This window comes from Penicillium hordei (genome assembly GCF_028827395.1).
Source record: "Penicillium hordei strain IBT 12815 chromosome Unknown utg000001l_segment0_segment0, whole genome shotgun sequence".
Taxonomy (NCBI): domain Eukaryota; kingdom Fungi; phylum Ascomycota; class Eurotiomycetes; order Eurotiales; family Aspergillaceae; genus Penicillium; species Penicillium hordei.
The window spans coordinates 4,155,017-4,170,058 of record NW_026623142.1 but is presented as its reverse complement, the minus strand read 5'-3'; the positions used below and the strand labels follow the sequence as shown (position 1 = coordinate 4,170,058).

The 15,042-nt window shown below is 46.8% G+C and overlaps 5 protein-coding genes across 5 annotated transcripts; all 5 read left to right on the top strand.

Annotated features, from left to right (window-relative positions):
- Positions 1 to 120: 120 nt before the first annotated feature.
- Positions 121 to 1,576, top strand: N7537_001579 (putative nuclear envelope protein Brr6; the record flags this gene model as incomplete). The annotated part of the gene is made up of 3 exons (XM_056892637.1): positions 121 to 229; positions 290 to 1,200; positions 1,253 to 1,576. 3 exons carry the CDS (start codon positions 121 to 123, stop codon positions 1,574 to 1,576), a joined length of 1,344 nt encoding a protein of 447 aa, XP_056757632.1.
- Positions 1,577 to 2,405: 829 nt separating this feature from the next.
- On the top strand, positions 2,406 to 3,736 carry N7537_001578 (uncharacterized protein; the record flags this gene model as incomplete). The annotated part of the gene is made up of 2 exons (XM_056892636.1): positions 2,406 to 3,493; positions 3,556 to 3,736. 2 exons carry the CDS (start codon positions 2,406 to 2,408, stop codon positions 3,734 to 3,736), a joined length of 1,269 nt encoding a protein of 422 aa, XP_056757631.1.
- Positions 3,737 to 4,247: 511 nt separating this feature from the next.
- N7537_001577 (trehalose-6-phosphate synthase) lies at positions 4,248 to 5,898 on the top strand (the record flags this gene model as incomplete). The annotated part of the gene is made up of 5 exons (XM_056892635.1): positions 4,248 to 4,539; positions 4,584 to 4,953; positions 5,019 to 5,392; positions 5,437 to 5,779; positions 5,829 to 5,898. 5 exons carry the CDS (start codon positions 4,248 to 4,250, stop codon positions 5,896 to 5,898), a joined length of 1,449 nt encoding a protein of 482 aa, XP_056757630.1.
- A 4,896-nt stretch (positions 5,899 to 10,794) lies between these two features.
- Positions 10,795 to 12,802, top strand: N7537_001576 (amino acid permease; the record flags this gene model as incomplete). Its single annotated transcript, XM_056892634.1, has 8 exons — positions 10,795 to 10,969; positions 11,025 to 11,136; positions 11,184 to 11,310; positions 11,372 to 11,529; positions 11,582 to 11,761; positions 11,818 to 11,912; positions 11,963 to 12,334; positions 12,396 to 12,802. 8 exons carry the CDS (start codon positions 10,795 to 10,797, stop codon positions 12,800 to 12,802), a joined length of 1,626 nt encoding a protein of 541 aa, XP_056757629.1.
- A 946-nt stretch (positions 12,803 to 13,748) lies between these two features.
- Positions 13,749 to 14,231, top strand: N7537_001575 (extracellular guanyl-specific ribonuclease RntA; the record flags this gene model as incomplete). Its single annotated transcript, XM_056892633.1, has 2 exons — positions 13,749 to 13,798; positions 13,857 to 14,231. The coding sequence occupies exons 1-2, from the start codon at positions 13,784 to 13,786 to the stop codon at positions 14,229 to 14,231; spliced, it is 390 nt and encodes a 129-aa protein (XP_056757628.1). The 5' UTR covers positions 13,749 to 13,783.
- Between the last annotated feature and the right edge of the window lie 811 nt (positions 14,232 to 15,042).

Here is a 15,042-nt window from a genome sequence, read left to right as displayed (position 1 = left end):
AAAGAGTGTTAATGCCAAGGTTGCTACGGGAGTCTGGATGTTTACCCCAAACAAAAAACTTCCCGCTCTCTAACCCTCACCATCATCCCGCCACAGATCTATATTTTGGTCGACCTAAAGATGGACAAACGAACGGGAGAGAGTCCAATGGACTTTGAATGGCAAACCCGAGCCCCCGGCGACGTGACCTCGCCCTTCTATCAGCTTGGAGCGCAGCATGAGAAGAAACGTTCGTATCCCAGTCTAAACGAAGACAACTGTAATCTCAAGCTCTCTGACATTCGCACAGGAACATACAGCGCATTCGAATCCCCCCAGAAGCAAGCGCTACCCTCCCTCCGCGAACCAAACTCTCAACCCTTCCTCTTTTCACAGCCCCGACAGCAACCCGCACCACTATCGCCAAAGGCTAAATTTGGCCAACCTGCTTTCCAGACGCCACGAAAATTCGATGTGGATTTTTCATCAGGTGCCGAGAATATGTCGTCACCGGAATATGCAGACAATGAGGATACGCCGGAGCAGCAGTACAAGTCAGGGAAGGGAACTTCGTCACTATTCAACTTTCATGGCCGGAATCCGCAGAGCCCAGGGCGAGGTGAAATCCCTCGGCTGACACACCACTCCAACGCAGCCTTGCACCGGATACAAAAGAAACGACGGAGAGACAAGGAACTCGGCCGACAAATACGAGTCGACAGCGATGACGATAGCGACCAAGACCAGCCCAGCAGCAGAGAACAGAAGTCGATGAAAGCCACGAAGCAAGGGAAGGGGCAGAAGTTTGACCAGGGTCGCTCGCGAGTATCATCCTGGTCCGAGTTCTTTAGCATGCTGGAGGCACACCCGAATGTCCCCGCCATCCTGTCATGGTGGGCCCAACTGGTGGTCAACCTGTCGCTGTTCTCTCTGGCCGTCTATGTCGTCTTCGGATTTGTGTCAGCCATCCGCGGCGAGTTCGAGCAGGCTGCGCAAGAAATGTCCGATACTATCTTGGCCGACATGGCGGTCTGCACGAAAAGCTACATCGACAACGACTGCGGGCGACCGAGTCGCGCGCCAGCCCTGGAAACTATATGCGAGAACTGGGAACGGTGCATGAATCGCGACCCGGCGAAGGTTGGCCGCGCCAAAGTCTCCGCGCATACAATGGCTATTATCATCAACAGTTTTATTGATCCCATCAGCTGGAAGGCGATTGTGAGTTTCCCTGCGCCCTCGATTTTGGATATTTATTGACTTGACATACTAGCTGTTCTTCCTTGCAACCATATCCACCGTCACCGTTGTTAGCAACTGGTCATTCCGCTCATTTAGACACCGTCTCCAGCAACAGCACTACGCACAACACCCACCCCCACCCCAATCTATGCACCCCCAGCTGCAGCATAACCCCTCCTTCGGGTACTATGGGCAGCAAGACCCTCGGCAAACCCAAGGCCTCGCCTACAACGAGAAACAAGACCAGCCCCTGATGCTAGAGAATACACGGGCGATGGACTTTGTCACTGAGCGCTCTCGTGAGCGCGAGCAGCACCTCCGGACACCGAGCCCAACCAAGCGCAGGTTTGCCTAAACCACTGTTTTTATTTTGAGGCCTAGGCCTGGTCGGCGTACTTGTTTTACAGGATGGGTTGGCAGCATAACCAGCGGGGATGGGATCATATTCGGGATTGGGGTTTTGAATTGGTCCGGTACTGGTGTTTTATTTCGTACCATCGTCATGGTGTTTTTCTTTTCTTGTACTTGTTTCTAGTTGATTTAATCCTGGGGGGGGGGCTATATTGGCTTTCCTGCTGTCTCTACCTTTGGTTCGTAATAGGCACTGGTTTTTACCTAGGCTAGTATAGACCTCATATTCCTATGGCATTTTCTTCTCTTTTCTTGTTCTTCCATCTGTTCTAAGAATATGAAATGTCAATAATGAAGTATTATATCAATCAAAACGCATGTGAGTTTGATCAAGTTCGCCGCTGGCGGGTCGGCGAAGTTCCGCCGGTGGCCGAGCATACTGGTTGGCCGAGATGCTCGGCCATCGTTCATTGCCACAGAGCCAGCTCCAAGTATGACTCCGGTGGACTTCTTCAGATAATTATAAGCGGAATTTTCGCTCGCTGATCCTATCTATTATGTTCGGCCCAATCCCGAAAGCGACCCGATTCCGATTTTCATACAGCCCTCGGCGAATTTCTCTCTAGTTCATCTGCACGTTAGACAGCATGCATCATGATAATGGCCGAGCTCAGGAAAATTTTGCAGATACAAATTTGGTACTTTATCCACTATGAAGTAGTTAAAAGGAGCTATACCCATGCAATCGAAGCCTTCATATAGATAGTTCCAACAACAAACTTCCTTTTCTGTTTTGTACCTATTACCTATTACCTATTGTGTAGCATAAAATAATGCACCACGAATCAGCACTCAACCCAACCACCTGCCCAGAGGGAGGGCTCATTGGCAACCTTGTTGTAGCAGGCAGCTTTAGCGCTATCATGGGTGGACTCGGCCTAATGAACAGCATCGGCATCTATCAAGCTTGGATCTCAACACACCAACTCTCAAACATTAGCGAAGGGCAAATTGGCTGGATCTTCGGAATATACAACTTCCTTGTATTCTTCTGCGGAATCCAGATTGGGCCCATTTTCGATATCAAAGGGCCGCGGCTGCTCATGTGGATCGGGTCAAGTCTGCTCGTATTAACCTTCATCCTCATGGGCTTTTGCCAGGAGTACTGGCACTTCCTTATTGTGATTGGCATTCTAGGGGGAATGGGTACATCTTTCATATTCATTGTACCCGTTGCGAGCATTGGACATTTCTTCATCAAACGCCGAGGCGCAGCAACGGGTCTCGCATTGGCCGGGGGTAGTATCGGCGGCGTGATCTTCCCTTTGGTATTGCTGTATCTCGCGCCACAGATTGGATTCGCCTGGGCTAGTCGGGTCGTCGGCCTGATTACCCTGATCCTTTTGATCCCTGGCTGCCTTCTAATCCGAGCGAACTTCTCTCCCAAAGTCCCGTCACGTCCGTCGCTTGAGGCATTTCTTCCCGATCTCACTATTCTCAAAGACCCAGTTCTCGCTCTGACGACAATGGGGGTATTCTTCATTGAATGGGGCTTCTTTATTCCACTCGAGTACGTTGCCTCGTATTCAATTGCGAGTGGGATCTCCCCCGATCTATCGTATTTGATGGTCGTCTTTTTGAATGCAGGTTCTTTCCCTGGTCGTTGGTTGCCGGGCATCATCGCTGATCGCATTGGTCGGTTCAACACATTGATCCTGACAAACATTCTTTGTTTGGTATCGGTCCTCGGTATTTGGATGCCTGCTGACGGAAATCTTGTTGCTACGGTGATATTCTCTATTGTATTTGGATTCGCCAGTGGGAGTAATATCAGCCTTGTGCCAGTCTGTGTGGGAGAGCTGTGTCCCGTCGAGAATTATGGGAGGTATTACACCACTGTGTATACCATTGTTGCTTTTGGGTAGGTCCTTCTCCTGTTGTATTGAGTCATTTCATCAAAACACGTGGCTGACATATCCTTAGGGCGTTGACTGGCGTCCCGATTGCTGGAGAGATTATTAGTGTCTGTAAGGGACAGTACTGGGGATTGATTGCGTTTGCTGGATGCGCATATGCAGCCGGATTGAGCTGCTTTATTGCTGTAAAATTACTACAAATCAAAAGAGGCAAATCGGTGGAAAAGGTTGAGGCGCCAGGTGCTTAGCTCTGACATGCCCATGACGAAATGCAGCAATAAAGAAGCAGCCCTGGAGTATATAGATGAAAAATAATATGTGGATAAAACAGTAAAATTAATTCAACGTCGAATATAAAACATTGCTCTGGCTTTTGTCGGCCCTTTCTGTAGAAAATATATGTAGGGCTAAATGACTGGCTTCGCCTCAGCCTAAATAGAGCCCGAAGAAGTTATCAGGCAACCATCTCCGTATTATCCAGATGATTAAATAAAAATGGAATATTGGAGGTAGAGTGTCATTGAGGCTAATCTCATCTAGATCTAGGCATATGGATAATAGAGGAGAGGGATGCATTTTTCTTTCATACTGACGCAATTTGCCATTTGCCATTTCTGCGGTTATGTATAACTGTCAATTTCCTCTTTGGTTTCTGCTTCTTTCAATGCAAAAGCTGAGTACTTCAATCTGAATTCAGTCAATAACTTATCATCCGTTCTTTGTTGTTGAAGATATATAAAAGTCCAGTTGGGTAACAGGATGGGTTCAATCACTGACGAAAAGCGAAACCTCATCATCGTCTCAAATCGCCTTCCATTGTCCGTGAAACAGGTTGATGGTGCCTATCAGTCATCTCTTTCGAGTGGTGGCCTCGTCACTTCCCTCTCTGGGTTAACCAAGTCTACCAAGTTCCAATGGTTTGGCTGGCCAGGAATCGAGGTTAAAGACCCAAAGGACCGAGAGGATGTGCAAAGGAGTTTGGAAGCACATAATGCCATTCCTATATTCCTGGATAGTTCCCTAGCCCATGAGCACTATAACGGGTTCTCGAGTAAGCCCCCTTGCCCTAACAAAGTGATCCACCCTGACCGCCAGACCGTATCCTCTGGCCCGTTCTCCATTATCAGTCCGGTGTAGTTTTCGACGAGACTCCATGGCAAGCATATAGGCGGGTAAATGAGTTATTCGCAGATGCGATTGCCGAATCGGCTGATAGTGGATCGTTGATCTGGGTTCATGATTATCATCTCATGCTTTTGCCCGAGCTTCTTCGCGACCGACTCAAACAGCGAGGCAAATCCTGCGCCATTGGCTTCTCACTCCACACGCCCTTTCCTGCGGGCGACTTTTGGAGAAACCTCCCTGTGCGAAAGCATCTCATTGAGGGAATGCTGTCCAGTGATTTGATTGGGTTCCACACGGACGAGTATAAGCAAAACTTCATCGACACCTGTGCCAGTCTCCTGTGAGCATTAGCCCTAATTCCCTTTTCCTGCAACCCTAAGAAGTATCAACCAACACCCAGCCCAGTAATGCGCGCACAGAGATTCCCAACCAAATCCAATATAAAAACCGCCTGGTCTGCATAAACAAGTTCATTGTCGGCATCGACCCCGAAAAGTTCACCGACTCATTGCAAAAGCCTGATGTCCAAGAGCGTATTCGAAGCTTGAAAGAACGCTACAAAGGTGTCAAGGTAATTGTTGGCGTCGACCGGTTGGACCACATCAAAGGCCTCACGCAGAAACTCAAGGGATTCGACGCTTTCCTCGATGATCACCCAGAGCTGCAAAACAAGGTTGTTCTTATCCAAGTCGCCGTCCCAAGCCGCGAAGACGTAAAGGAATATCAGGATCTTGAAACGGAACTGTGTACTATAGCTGGGAAGATCAACGGAAAACATGGTAAGTCCTCATCGCAAATATTGGGAGTATACTAACTTGGCCAGCTACCCCCGAGGGCACCCCGCTGCTGTATATGCATCGCTCCGTTCCATTTAATGAATTGACCGCGTTGTACTCGGTAGCCGATGTTTGTCTTCTCACCTCCACCCGCGACGGAATGAACCTCGTGGCCTTCGAGTATGTGGCTTGCCAGGAAGAGCGTCATGGCGTCCTCGTCCTCTCCGAATTTGCCGGCGCAGCTTCTTTCATGACGAATGGTAGTATCCCGTTCCATCCCGCAAACAAGACGGAGATGTCTGAGGCAATCTTCAATGCGCTGAATCTGGACCCTGCCGAACGAAAGGCCAAATATGAGTATCTCCGAGGTTTTGTCAATGCCAACACAAGGTTCGAAGGGCTTTCCTCGGTTTATATTGTTAGTTGCTGACCTTCGCAGTGCAAAATGGGGCGAGACCTTCATCGAAAAACTATCCCTGCGTTGTAGACGACCCGGAGAATCATGTTGATCGTTGAGGATTGCTGGTCATGATGTATAGCGATATTCAATCCCTGCAGATGCTTCTTGTCTGTCAGTAGCAAGCCGCTTGCCGTTACCATAGGGAATGAATTGTGGTCTTGTTTTGCCCACGAGTCCTGAGCGTTGGCAACTTTGTTGAGCATTTGATTCATTAGCTTCTATCCGTATTTTCTTCGCTTAGTCGTCGATGAGTGCTTTTGCTGATTCGTCGATAGTCATTTTGCCTAGTCGTCCGTCACCTTTTTGACTCGTTCTGTTGTTATTGAAATGTCTACCTGGGCACTTTCTTTCGTTGAGATTGGCATTACCTCGGATCTGCCATAAATTCTGAGGCGGTGACCCCAGAGCGGTTTGAGATAGCTCTCAGTACCTGGGCCGCAAATCTCGATCCCCTAGTAAAATGTTACCAGCTTTATCTCGCGCACCACGTTGATTCCCGAAGTGATAATTTGTACAAATCTAGATCATTACCGTAGCTATGAATTCACAAAGATTCATCCTAGTAACTACGCTGTAGCGGTCAGGATGAGGCATGTCACCTCATGAGCCTTAATTCATTCGAGCCATGAGTACATTATACCTACCCCAGATTTAGTCTAGCCAATCAGCGTCCGATCCGAGCACGGCCCTCACTGCCATCAGCCAATCAGCGTTGAGTACGAGTATATAGGAGTATACAATTTTGTCAATGTTGTTTTTCCTCTCTTCCTCCACATCCTCTTTTCATTTTCTTCAGAGCCTTCATACTTCTACACCTTTTCCTTGCATTCTTGCTTGGACTTGACCTCGCTTACGCCAATGAACGTTTATAATTTCTGGTTTACCACATTGCAGGCCTTGGTTGGTCGTGTACCTTGGTGAGTCTCGAGATTGTTTCTACTGATGAAAGGCCATTGTGAGTCAATTGCGTCGCTGTCTAGGCGACTAGTTCCGTTTACTTCGCTTAGTCGTGCACACACTTTCCTGACTCGTCGCGCGTTTTCCCAAGGTTCTTTTTAATATTTTATTTTTCTTTGCCCTGGCAATCATGTTTATTCTACCTCCTGCTTGGTGAGTTGAGCCTTTCCCCTTTTCTATCCTCTTCATTGCTAAGTCTCTGTTGTGTCGATTGATATGTGCTTCCATCGGCTTCTTGACCACGCCCTCTTGTTTCAATGATGATGATGATGATGATGATGATGGTGATGACGACTGATGGCACATTCATCATTGCATTTTCCCTCGGGTGCTATAGAAGCTCTGCCTTACTGACATCTCATTTGACTAGTGCCTACGCGTTTCCTTACTTTTTTTCCGCTCCATATACCATCTCCAAGGTAAAGTGTATGCCCCCTCCCCCTGCACTACCATCCTTACCATGATTATGTCTTGATCAGGGGTCTCATCTTATTTTGGTGCTGCAATGATGATATTCAAACGTCTTATTTTTGATCTGATGCTTGATGAGAACAATATATCTGAGCCACCATTTGAGACCCATTGCCTTCTTTGCAAAATCATCATTGACATCTATGAACACCCGCTCGATATACTTCTTGCCTGTCTGTGAAGTCTAACCTGCTAATAAACTCGTCTCTGTATAGTCTCATCCTACACTTATGAACTGCCAATATGGCAGTGATGACAGCCAATTGCTGCTGTCGTGACCTGGCTCAGCGCTATCTGGCATTTTCGTGGTAAGGTGCATGTTTCGCTCTATTATTACCATGATTACTCCTTATGCTTATGGGTCTCATTTATTTTCGGTGTTGCAATGATGATTCTGAACCTCTTTTCCTTGATCAGAACCCTGACGAAAGCACAGCTATATCTGAGCCACCGTTTGAAGCCCATTACCTTGTTTACAAACTCATCATTGGCATCTATGATACCTACTTGATATATTCTTTGCTCGTTGTGAAGTCTCACCTGCTAATAAACTCGACTCTCTCTAGTCTCATTCTGCAATTATAGACTGTCAATACGAAGCTCATGACGGTCAATATCTGTTCTCGCTCCGGTGTTCCTAATCCACCGTTTGAACCCGTTCGCTTCCTTGACAGAGCCACCACCGTCATTTCCCTGCTCGGTATACCTGCTCATGGGATTGTGAGTCCATTTCTACCTTCTGCTACTCTCAACTCGGCGATGATGAAATGGGTTATATATACCTGAACGTCGGCTCGGTGTAGTATCTGTTCTTTTCAGGCAAAAAAAAAAAAAATGAAGAGCCGACTGAAGAAAAGAAACCCCCATGTCTGAGCCTACATTTGATTGAGACTTTTTATTTGAACCCCCGTTTCGATTGCTGGATTACGTCTCGATAATACCGTTGCATCTTCCTAGCTCAGTTCCCCAGTCCTCCCTCCTAATTCTCCACTGAGCCTTCGGTTTGGCAATGGTACAAAGTTTTATATCTTAACCTTGCCTTACCAAGCACGCGCCCTTTGTGATAGCATAGAAAAAGGCAAGCTTCATGTCCGAGCTTACACTCGATGCCTTTCCTTTGGTTCTATTTGATTGACCATTCTTTGTTTGGAACTCCTATATCTTTCTGGATTAATTTTACTAATACCATATTTCCTTTCTAGCTCACTCACCCTCCCATTTACCTCTCGGGCTTCCGATTTGGCAAAAATGGGAAAGGTTATACCTGAACCCCAAGTATCAGCGCTTTGAAGTCAGCGCTTTGTGGCGGAAAAAAGAGAGCTCCGAAGAAAAGAAAACCCCGGTTTCTGAGCCCATGCTCAAGGCCACTGCATGATTTATTCATATTTGAGTCTCTCATGTTCAGGACGTGGATCTTACCTTGCTAATCCCAGGGGCCCTTCGGTGCTCCTGTTGCATTTTGACCAAGTGAGTTCTTGTTTCCTTGCTGCTATGAGTTCTCATCTCGCCAACTTCCTTCCAATACTTTAATTGCTCTTTGACGATCTGCTTGATACCATGATGAACGAAAAAGAGCTCTACTGAATATCCTTGATGAGCACACAGTTTGAATTCTGATGCACCATCCAACATTCCTGTCTTTGTGAATTACCCTCGCCATGGATTTATTCTTGATACTGACAACCTTCGCTAATTCTCGGAGTTTATCTTTTGGACGTTGTCATCTTTCCTCTGTCGATGATTTGCTTGAAGCCAATGATGGAAAAAGAGAGCTAACTGAAAATATTTGATGACCAAGCTACACTTGTCTGAGGCACATTTCAAGCACTTTACCTCTGCCTATGTCACTTGTTACTCTACTTAACGCTCCCTCCGCTAACTCTTTTCTTATAGTTGACTTGCTTTTATGTTGCGAACTTTACCTTCATATGTAAGATCTTACCAAGCATCCTAACAAGCAATTGCGCAGTGCCAATGATGAATAAAGAGAGCTACTGAACATATCTGATGACCAAGATAACTACGCTCTGAGGCACATTTTGAGCACTTTACCTTGTCTATATTACTTACTATTGTCGCTGCTAAGCTTACTGCTCGCTTCGCTGACTATTTTCTCACAGTTAACTTGCTTTTATGTTGCAAACCTCACCGTCATATGTAAGTTCCTGCTGAGCATCCTAACGAGCAATTGCGCAGTGCCAATGATGTATAAAGAGAGCTACTGAACATATTTGATTACCAAGCTACACTTGTCTGAGGCACATTTCGAGCGCTTTCCCTTTGTCCATGTCGCTTGCTATTGTTCCTACTCCGCTCAGCGTTGCCTTTGCTCACTATTTTCTCAGGCAGACCTTGCCGTCATATGAGACCGCAACGACCATTTGCGCGGTGCCAATGATGAAAGGAAGCTGCTGAACATATTTGATGACCACAAACATCCTTCACGTGTCCAGGGCATCTTTCAAGCACTTCTATCTATTGGGCTTACAGTTCACTCCGGTCGATGCTATTTCAAGTTGAGTATTGTGTATGTGGTCAACTTTTCCCGCGTACCTGACACATCCAAAGGTATTCTACCTGGTGGCGATGATGAGAAAAGTCTTGGGTCTGAACTTCATTGAAGACAACCATCGGTGTTCTGAGCCAGCATTTGTGTCATTGTTCTTTATCTTTCTTACACCCTACCTCCACTTTTCTTGATGCCCCTGTCGCTCATTTCCGGACGGGTGTTTCCTAGATTGTTAACATATCTTCTACCCTTTTGTTTGAGGGCAAATTACTTGATGGCGATTATGAGATATGCCTCTCTGATGAGATACTTCGCTGGTTGAACTTGATTGAAAAGAAAAACCGAATACTCTGAGCCACTCTTCTACCCATTACTATTGAACTGTTGCCTTTGTCTTACCCTTGAACTTTCCTGCTTATTACTATCGGTGAGTTTAAAGCTTCCGTCTTGCGTGACCAACTTATTTCCCTACTCTTCCACATTGATTTACTTGATGCCAATGATGAAAGAGTGAGTTGCGCTGAACCTTTACTCTGATGGAATATCTTAACGCCAGTCTGAGGCATTATTCAAGCAATCCTTCCTTTTGCCTACTGCCATTGCTTCAAATTTTGAGAGTTCCCTGCTAAATTCCTGTTTCTTTTCTAGAGTTCCCACCTTCTCAGAAGGGCAGCCTGTGAGAGGATGGTAATCAGCGAAATTGTGTATCCCAATCCAACTGTCTCATTGTGTTTAAATAGAACGAAAATATGATCTATATCACAACATAAATGATACCATCTTTCCTCAGTTGTAGTACCCTTCCCCCCGCCTAAATCGCCCCACACGATCGTCCATGACGCCGCTCCCGTCTCTTATCACGACATCGGCACATGAGGAGATTTCTGATTGGCTACAACCATGTCCAGGGGAGCTTTTCTGTGAAAAAAAAAAAAGTAAACAGTTTCTGTTTCTCCGATCTGACTGATTTGAGATCTGTCTTTGATTTGGTTGTCAGTCTTTCTCGACATGGACAAAACGGATTTCAGCGTAACATACAGAGGACCTGCTCAGGATGGCGCTACGAAAAACGTCCGATCGGATGAGATAAACCGATCGGATGAAGAGATTGCGACAGATCCTATGTCTGCACCATTGAAGCGGCAGCTCAAGTCTAGACATCTACAGATGATCGCTATTGGAGGTGAGTCTGCGCTCACATTGTTTTATGTACTCGCTGTTGACCAAAGTACTTGCAGGCATCATCGGTCCTGGTCTGTTGGTGAGTTCCGGGAATGCGCTGCATGAGGGTGGACCCGCAGGAGCTTTGATCAGTTTCTCGCTGGTCGGCATTATCGTCTTCTTCGTCATGTAAGGAGTATATTTTCTGGTCTCAGGAATGATTCTAATAGGTATAGGCAATCGCTGGGTGAAATGGCCACGCTGCTTCCTGTGACTGGATCGTTCACCGAGTATGCGGAGCGCTTTATTGACGATTCTCTGGCGTTTGCACTGGGATGGGCGTATTGGTACCTATGGGTGACTGTAGGGCATACATTGAGGATTCGAAGACTATGAAGAAGATCTTGCTAACACGACGCTCCAGGTTCTTGCAAATGAATACAATGCGATATCACTAGTCATTGGGTACTGGACAGATGCTGTTCCTCAATGGGGCTGGATCTTGATCTTCTGGGTGATGTTCCTTACCCTGTCGAATCTGGGGATTTTAGCCTACGGAGAGATGGAATTTTGGCTATCTCTGTAAGTTTCCGTGTGCTGTGGTTGAAGCATCAACTTGGCTAATAGACTGCAGTATCAAGGTGTTGGCATTGATTGTCTTTTTCATTCTCGCAATTATCATCAGCGCAGGTGGCATTGGACCACGTGCCATTGGGTTTAAATATTGGCATTCCCCCGGGGCATTTGCTGATTCAATCAATGGCGTTGCGAAAACCTTTGTTGTTGCCGGGACATTGTATGCTGGGACTGAAATGTATGTTCCCTATTATCGAAGGTGTGGGAAATGGCGAAAGCTGACGGTTGAAATAGGGTTGGTATCACCGCCGGAGAGTCGGCGAATCCTCAAAAAGCAGTACCCAAGGCGATCAAGCAGGTCTTTTGGCGTATCCTAATTTTCTACGTTGGTAAGTTCTCATTCAAACAGGAGACCGAACCACTACTGAACTATATCCAGGTACTATTTTCTTCATTGGAATGCTTATCCCATGGAATGACAAGAGATTGTTGGGCACAACATCAAAGACCGCCAGCTCTCCGTTGACAATCTCGCTGCAGGACGCTGGGATTCTCCCAGCCGCCCACCTCATTAATGGTCTCATTGTGATCAGTGTCATATCCGCAGGAAATAGCTCGCTTTATGTGGCATCTAGAACGCTGCTTTTCATGTCCCGCAACGGAAAGGCCCCAAAATTCATTGGCCGGACAAATCGTCTTGGAGTCCCATGGGTGGGCTTGGTATTCACCAACGTCTTCGCATGCATTGTGTTTTTGGAGCAGTCTTCTAGTGCTGGAAGGGTTTACTCAGCATTGATTACTCTTTCAGGGGGTATGTTTTCCTTCCCGGGCCGTTTTGAGAAACACCATTGTTCCATGCTAACGAAGTACAGTTGCTACCTTTATTGTTTGGTCGGTGATAGGAGTTGCGCATATTCGATTCCGGAAAGCCCTGGTCGCGCAAGGCCAAGACCCATCAAGGCTTCCATTCCAAGCTCTCTTCTACCCATGGGGCACCTACCTCTCGCTGGCAGCAAATGTGTTCCTCATTTTCTTCCAGGGGTACACATGCTTCCTCAATCCTTTTAGCTCGACTGACTTTGTGATCAACTATATCCTGCTCCCTGTGTTCGTGTTGTTTGTGATTGTGTACAAGTTCTGGAACAAAACACGTGTTGTCCGACTGGAGGATATGGACATCTGGACTGGGCGAAGGGAGCACGTTGATTTGGAAGAGCCCGAGTCACCCAAGAAGGCCGCTAAGTGGTGGTCTCGCATTTATTCCGTTGTTATAGGGTAGACCAGCTACCCTCCGTCTTATACTATACCCATCCATACACAATTTAAAGCTACCTGTCAGTTGCATGCAGCTCTGTGGAATACCATGCAGACTAGCGTGTCACGCAATTGCATTTAATCTCCCCTGCAAATAGTAACGGCCGACTATAGCTTTGTGCGACTGACGACCGACAATCGAGGGATAAAGCGTGCGATATCGTCGGCACGCAGCGGACCAGATATCACAGTTTAAGAGATCAGCACGGAGACCGTCGGAGCGCGGAGACGCATGAGGGAAAATAATATATACAAAGGATAATTGAGTGAAACCTCTTATCTCGACAAGCCAATGGCTTGGGTTTTTGTTCACAGTTAGATGAATGCAATATCCTCAGAAATCACTGTTTATTCGCGCGAATTTCAGCTGCCAGAAGCAAGGCGTCTAACCCCACATGACCCGCTGAGTAATGGACCATTAGATCAACATCGTGTCCGACGGTTGACGTCGTGATTGGCTCGATAGAGGGGAGAGGCAGAAGAGACACTGCTCGTCTCAGGCGCATCGGTTTAAAACAAAGGCCCCCGTCACAAATGAACCCCGCCTTGTCGATCACCTTTTCGGATAGGCCGGATTTCCAGGGATCCGGAGTTCTAGCACCACTCGATTCTTCACGCTGTCTTTAATTAACCAATCAGGACTATCCTGTACCTCGCTTTGACTTCTATACTTTGAAGTTGCCGGTCGGTGAATGTTCCTCATTCGGTATGTTGTTAATTGATCATTTGGGCTTGCAGCATACCATTGCCAATTAAGTACCAAGGCGGCTGGATGCAGGATGTAACATCGCAATTGATAGCGAGTAGATTCTCTTCACAGTCCGGAAATACTTCCGGCAAGGTATATTTAAACAATCACCTTTCCCAGAAACATGGAGGTCTACAAGTCAAGAAATATCCATAGTCAGCCCAGTACTCAAATTTCCTGGTCAACTATCTCGCCAAAATGCAGTACACCAAGGTAATATATTCTTCCAGATCAAACAGCATCAACCATCAGCCATTAACACAAACCTCAGATCCTGGCTGTGGCCACCCTCTTCATCTCCAGTGCCTTCGCTGCCCCGCTAGACGTCGAAGCTCGCGCATGTGCCGCGACTTGCGGTACAGTCTGCTACACCAGCAGTGCCATCAGCGCCGCTCAGAAAGCGGGATACAATCTCTACAGCACGAATGACGATGTCTCCAACTACCCTCACGAGTACCACAACTATGAAGGGTTCGACTTCCCCGTTTCAGGAACCTACTACGAATTCCCCATTCTTAGGAGTGGCAAGGTCTATACTGGTAGCTCCCCTGGTGCGGACCGTGTTATTTTCAACGACGACGACGAACTCGCTGGCGTTATTACTCACACTGGTGCCAGTGGCAACAACTTTGTGGGATGTACCTAGAGGATGAATTGAATTGGTTATGATATATATATTTGAGAACATATACTGCTTCGTGTGATCAAAATACGCATATGTATAATTTGAATGTAGGAGATCGCCTTATCACGGAGACAGAGGACTCGAACTGTCAACATGCCGTAACGTTCTCCGTTGGCTCTGGTATCTAGAGGCAAAACAAAAATCGACAACCGCACATTTGAGACAATGTGGGAACTTGTCGTCGTCGGGGGTTGATACCCAAGAGTGGTAGGAGAGATATGTAAACAAACCGGTACACGTTGTAAAATTTAGACAGTCGCGTTTGCTTGTTATCTATGAAGAGAAGAGAAGTTCAAGCTGCGAGAATGAGGCGGAGAAGGCTGGTAGAAAGACGAAAGGGGCTATGTGGGCCGGTTGCCCAGATGTGATGAGGAACGAAAGAGAGAAGTCCAGACAAAGGACAAGAGAGTTTATACCTACAAGAAGGCTTATGGCTCTAGGGGTTGCTTCTCAGGTAGGTAGCTATTGTAGGAATAATCTCAACGCAACAAGGCACCGTTCCCGTTGTCTTTGCCAACCCTCGGGATCTGGCACCTGGGAGCATTGTACGCAGTGGAAGATCATCGAGGCAATCACGATACAAATATGAAGGTTATCACAGTCAATCCCCAATATATTAGAAACAAAAATACCTACTGTATGCTAAATGTTCCAGTCTAGCATTTCTAGGGTAATAATGAAAAGAAATCCTGCAATGCAATGCAAATATGCAAGAATTTGAAGACCAACCGGCGGCCAGCCACCGGCCATTGATTCGACCTCACGAGCACCC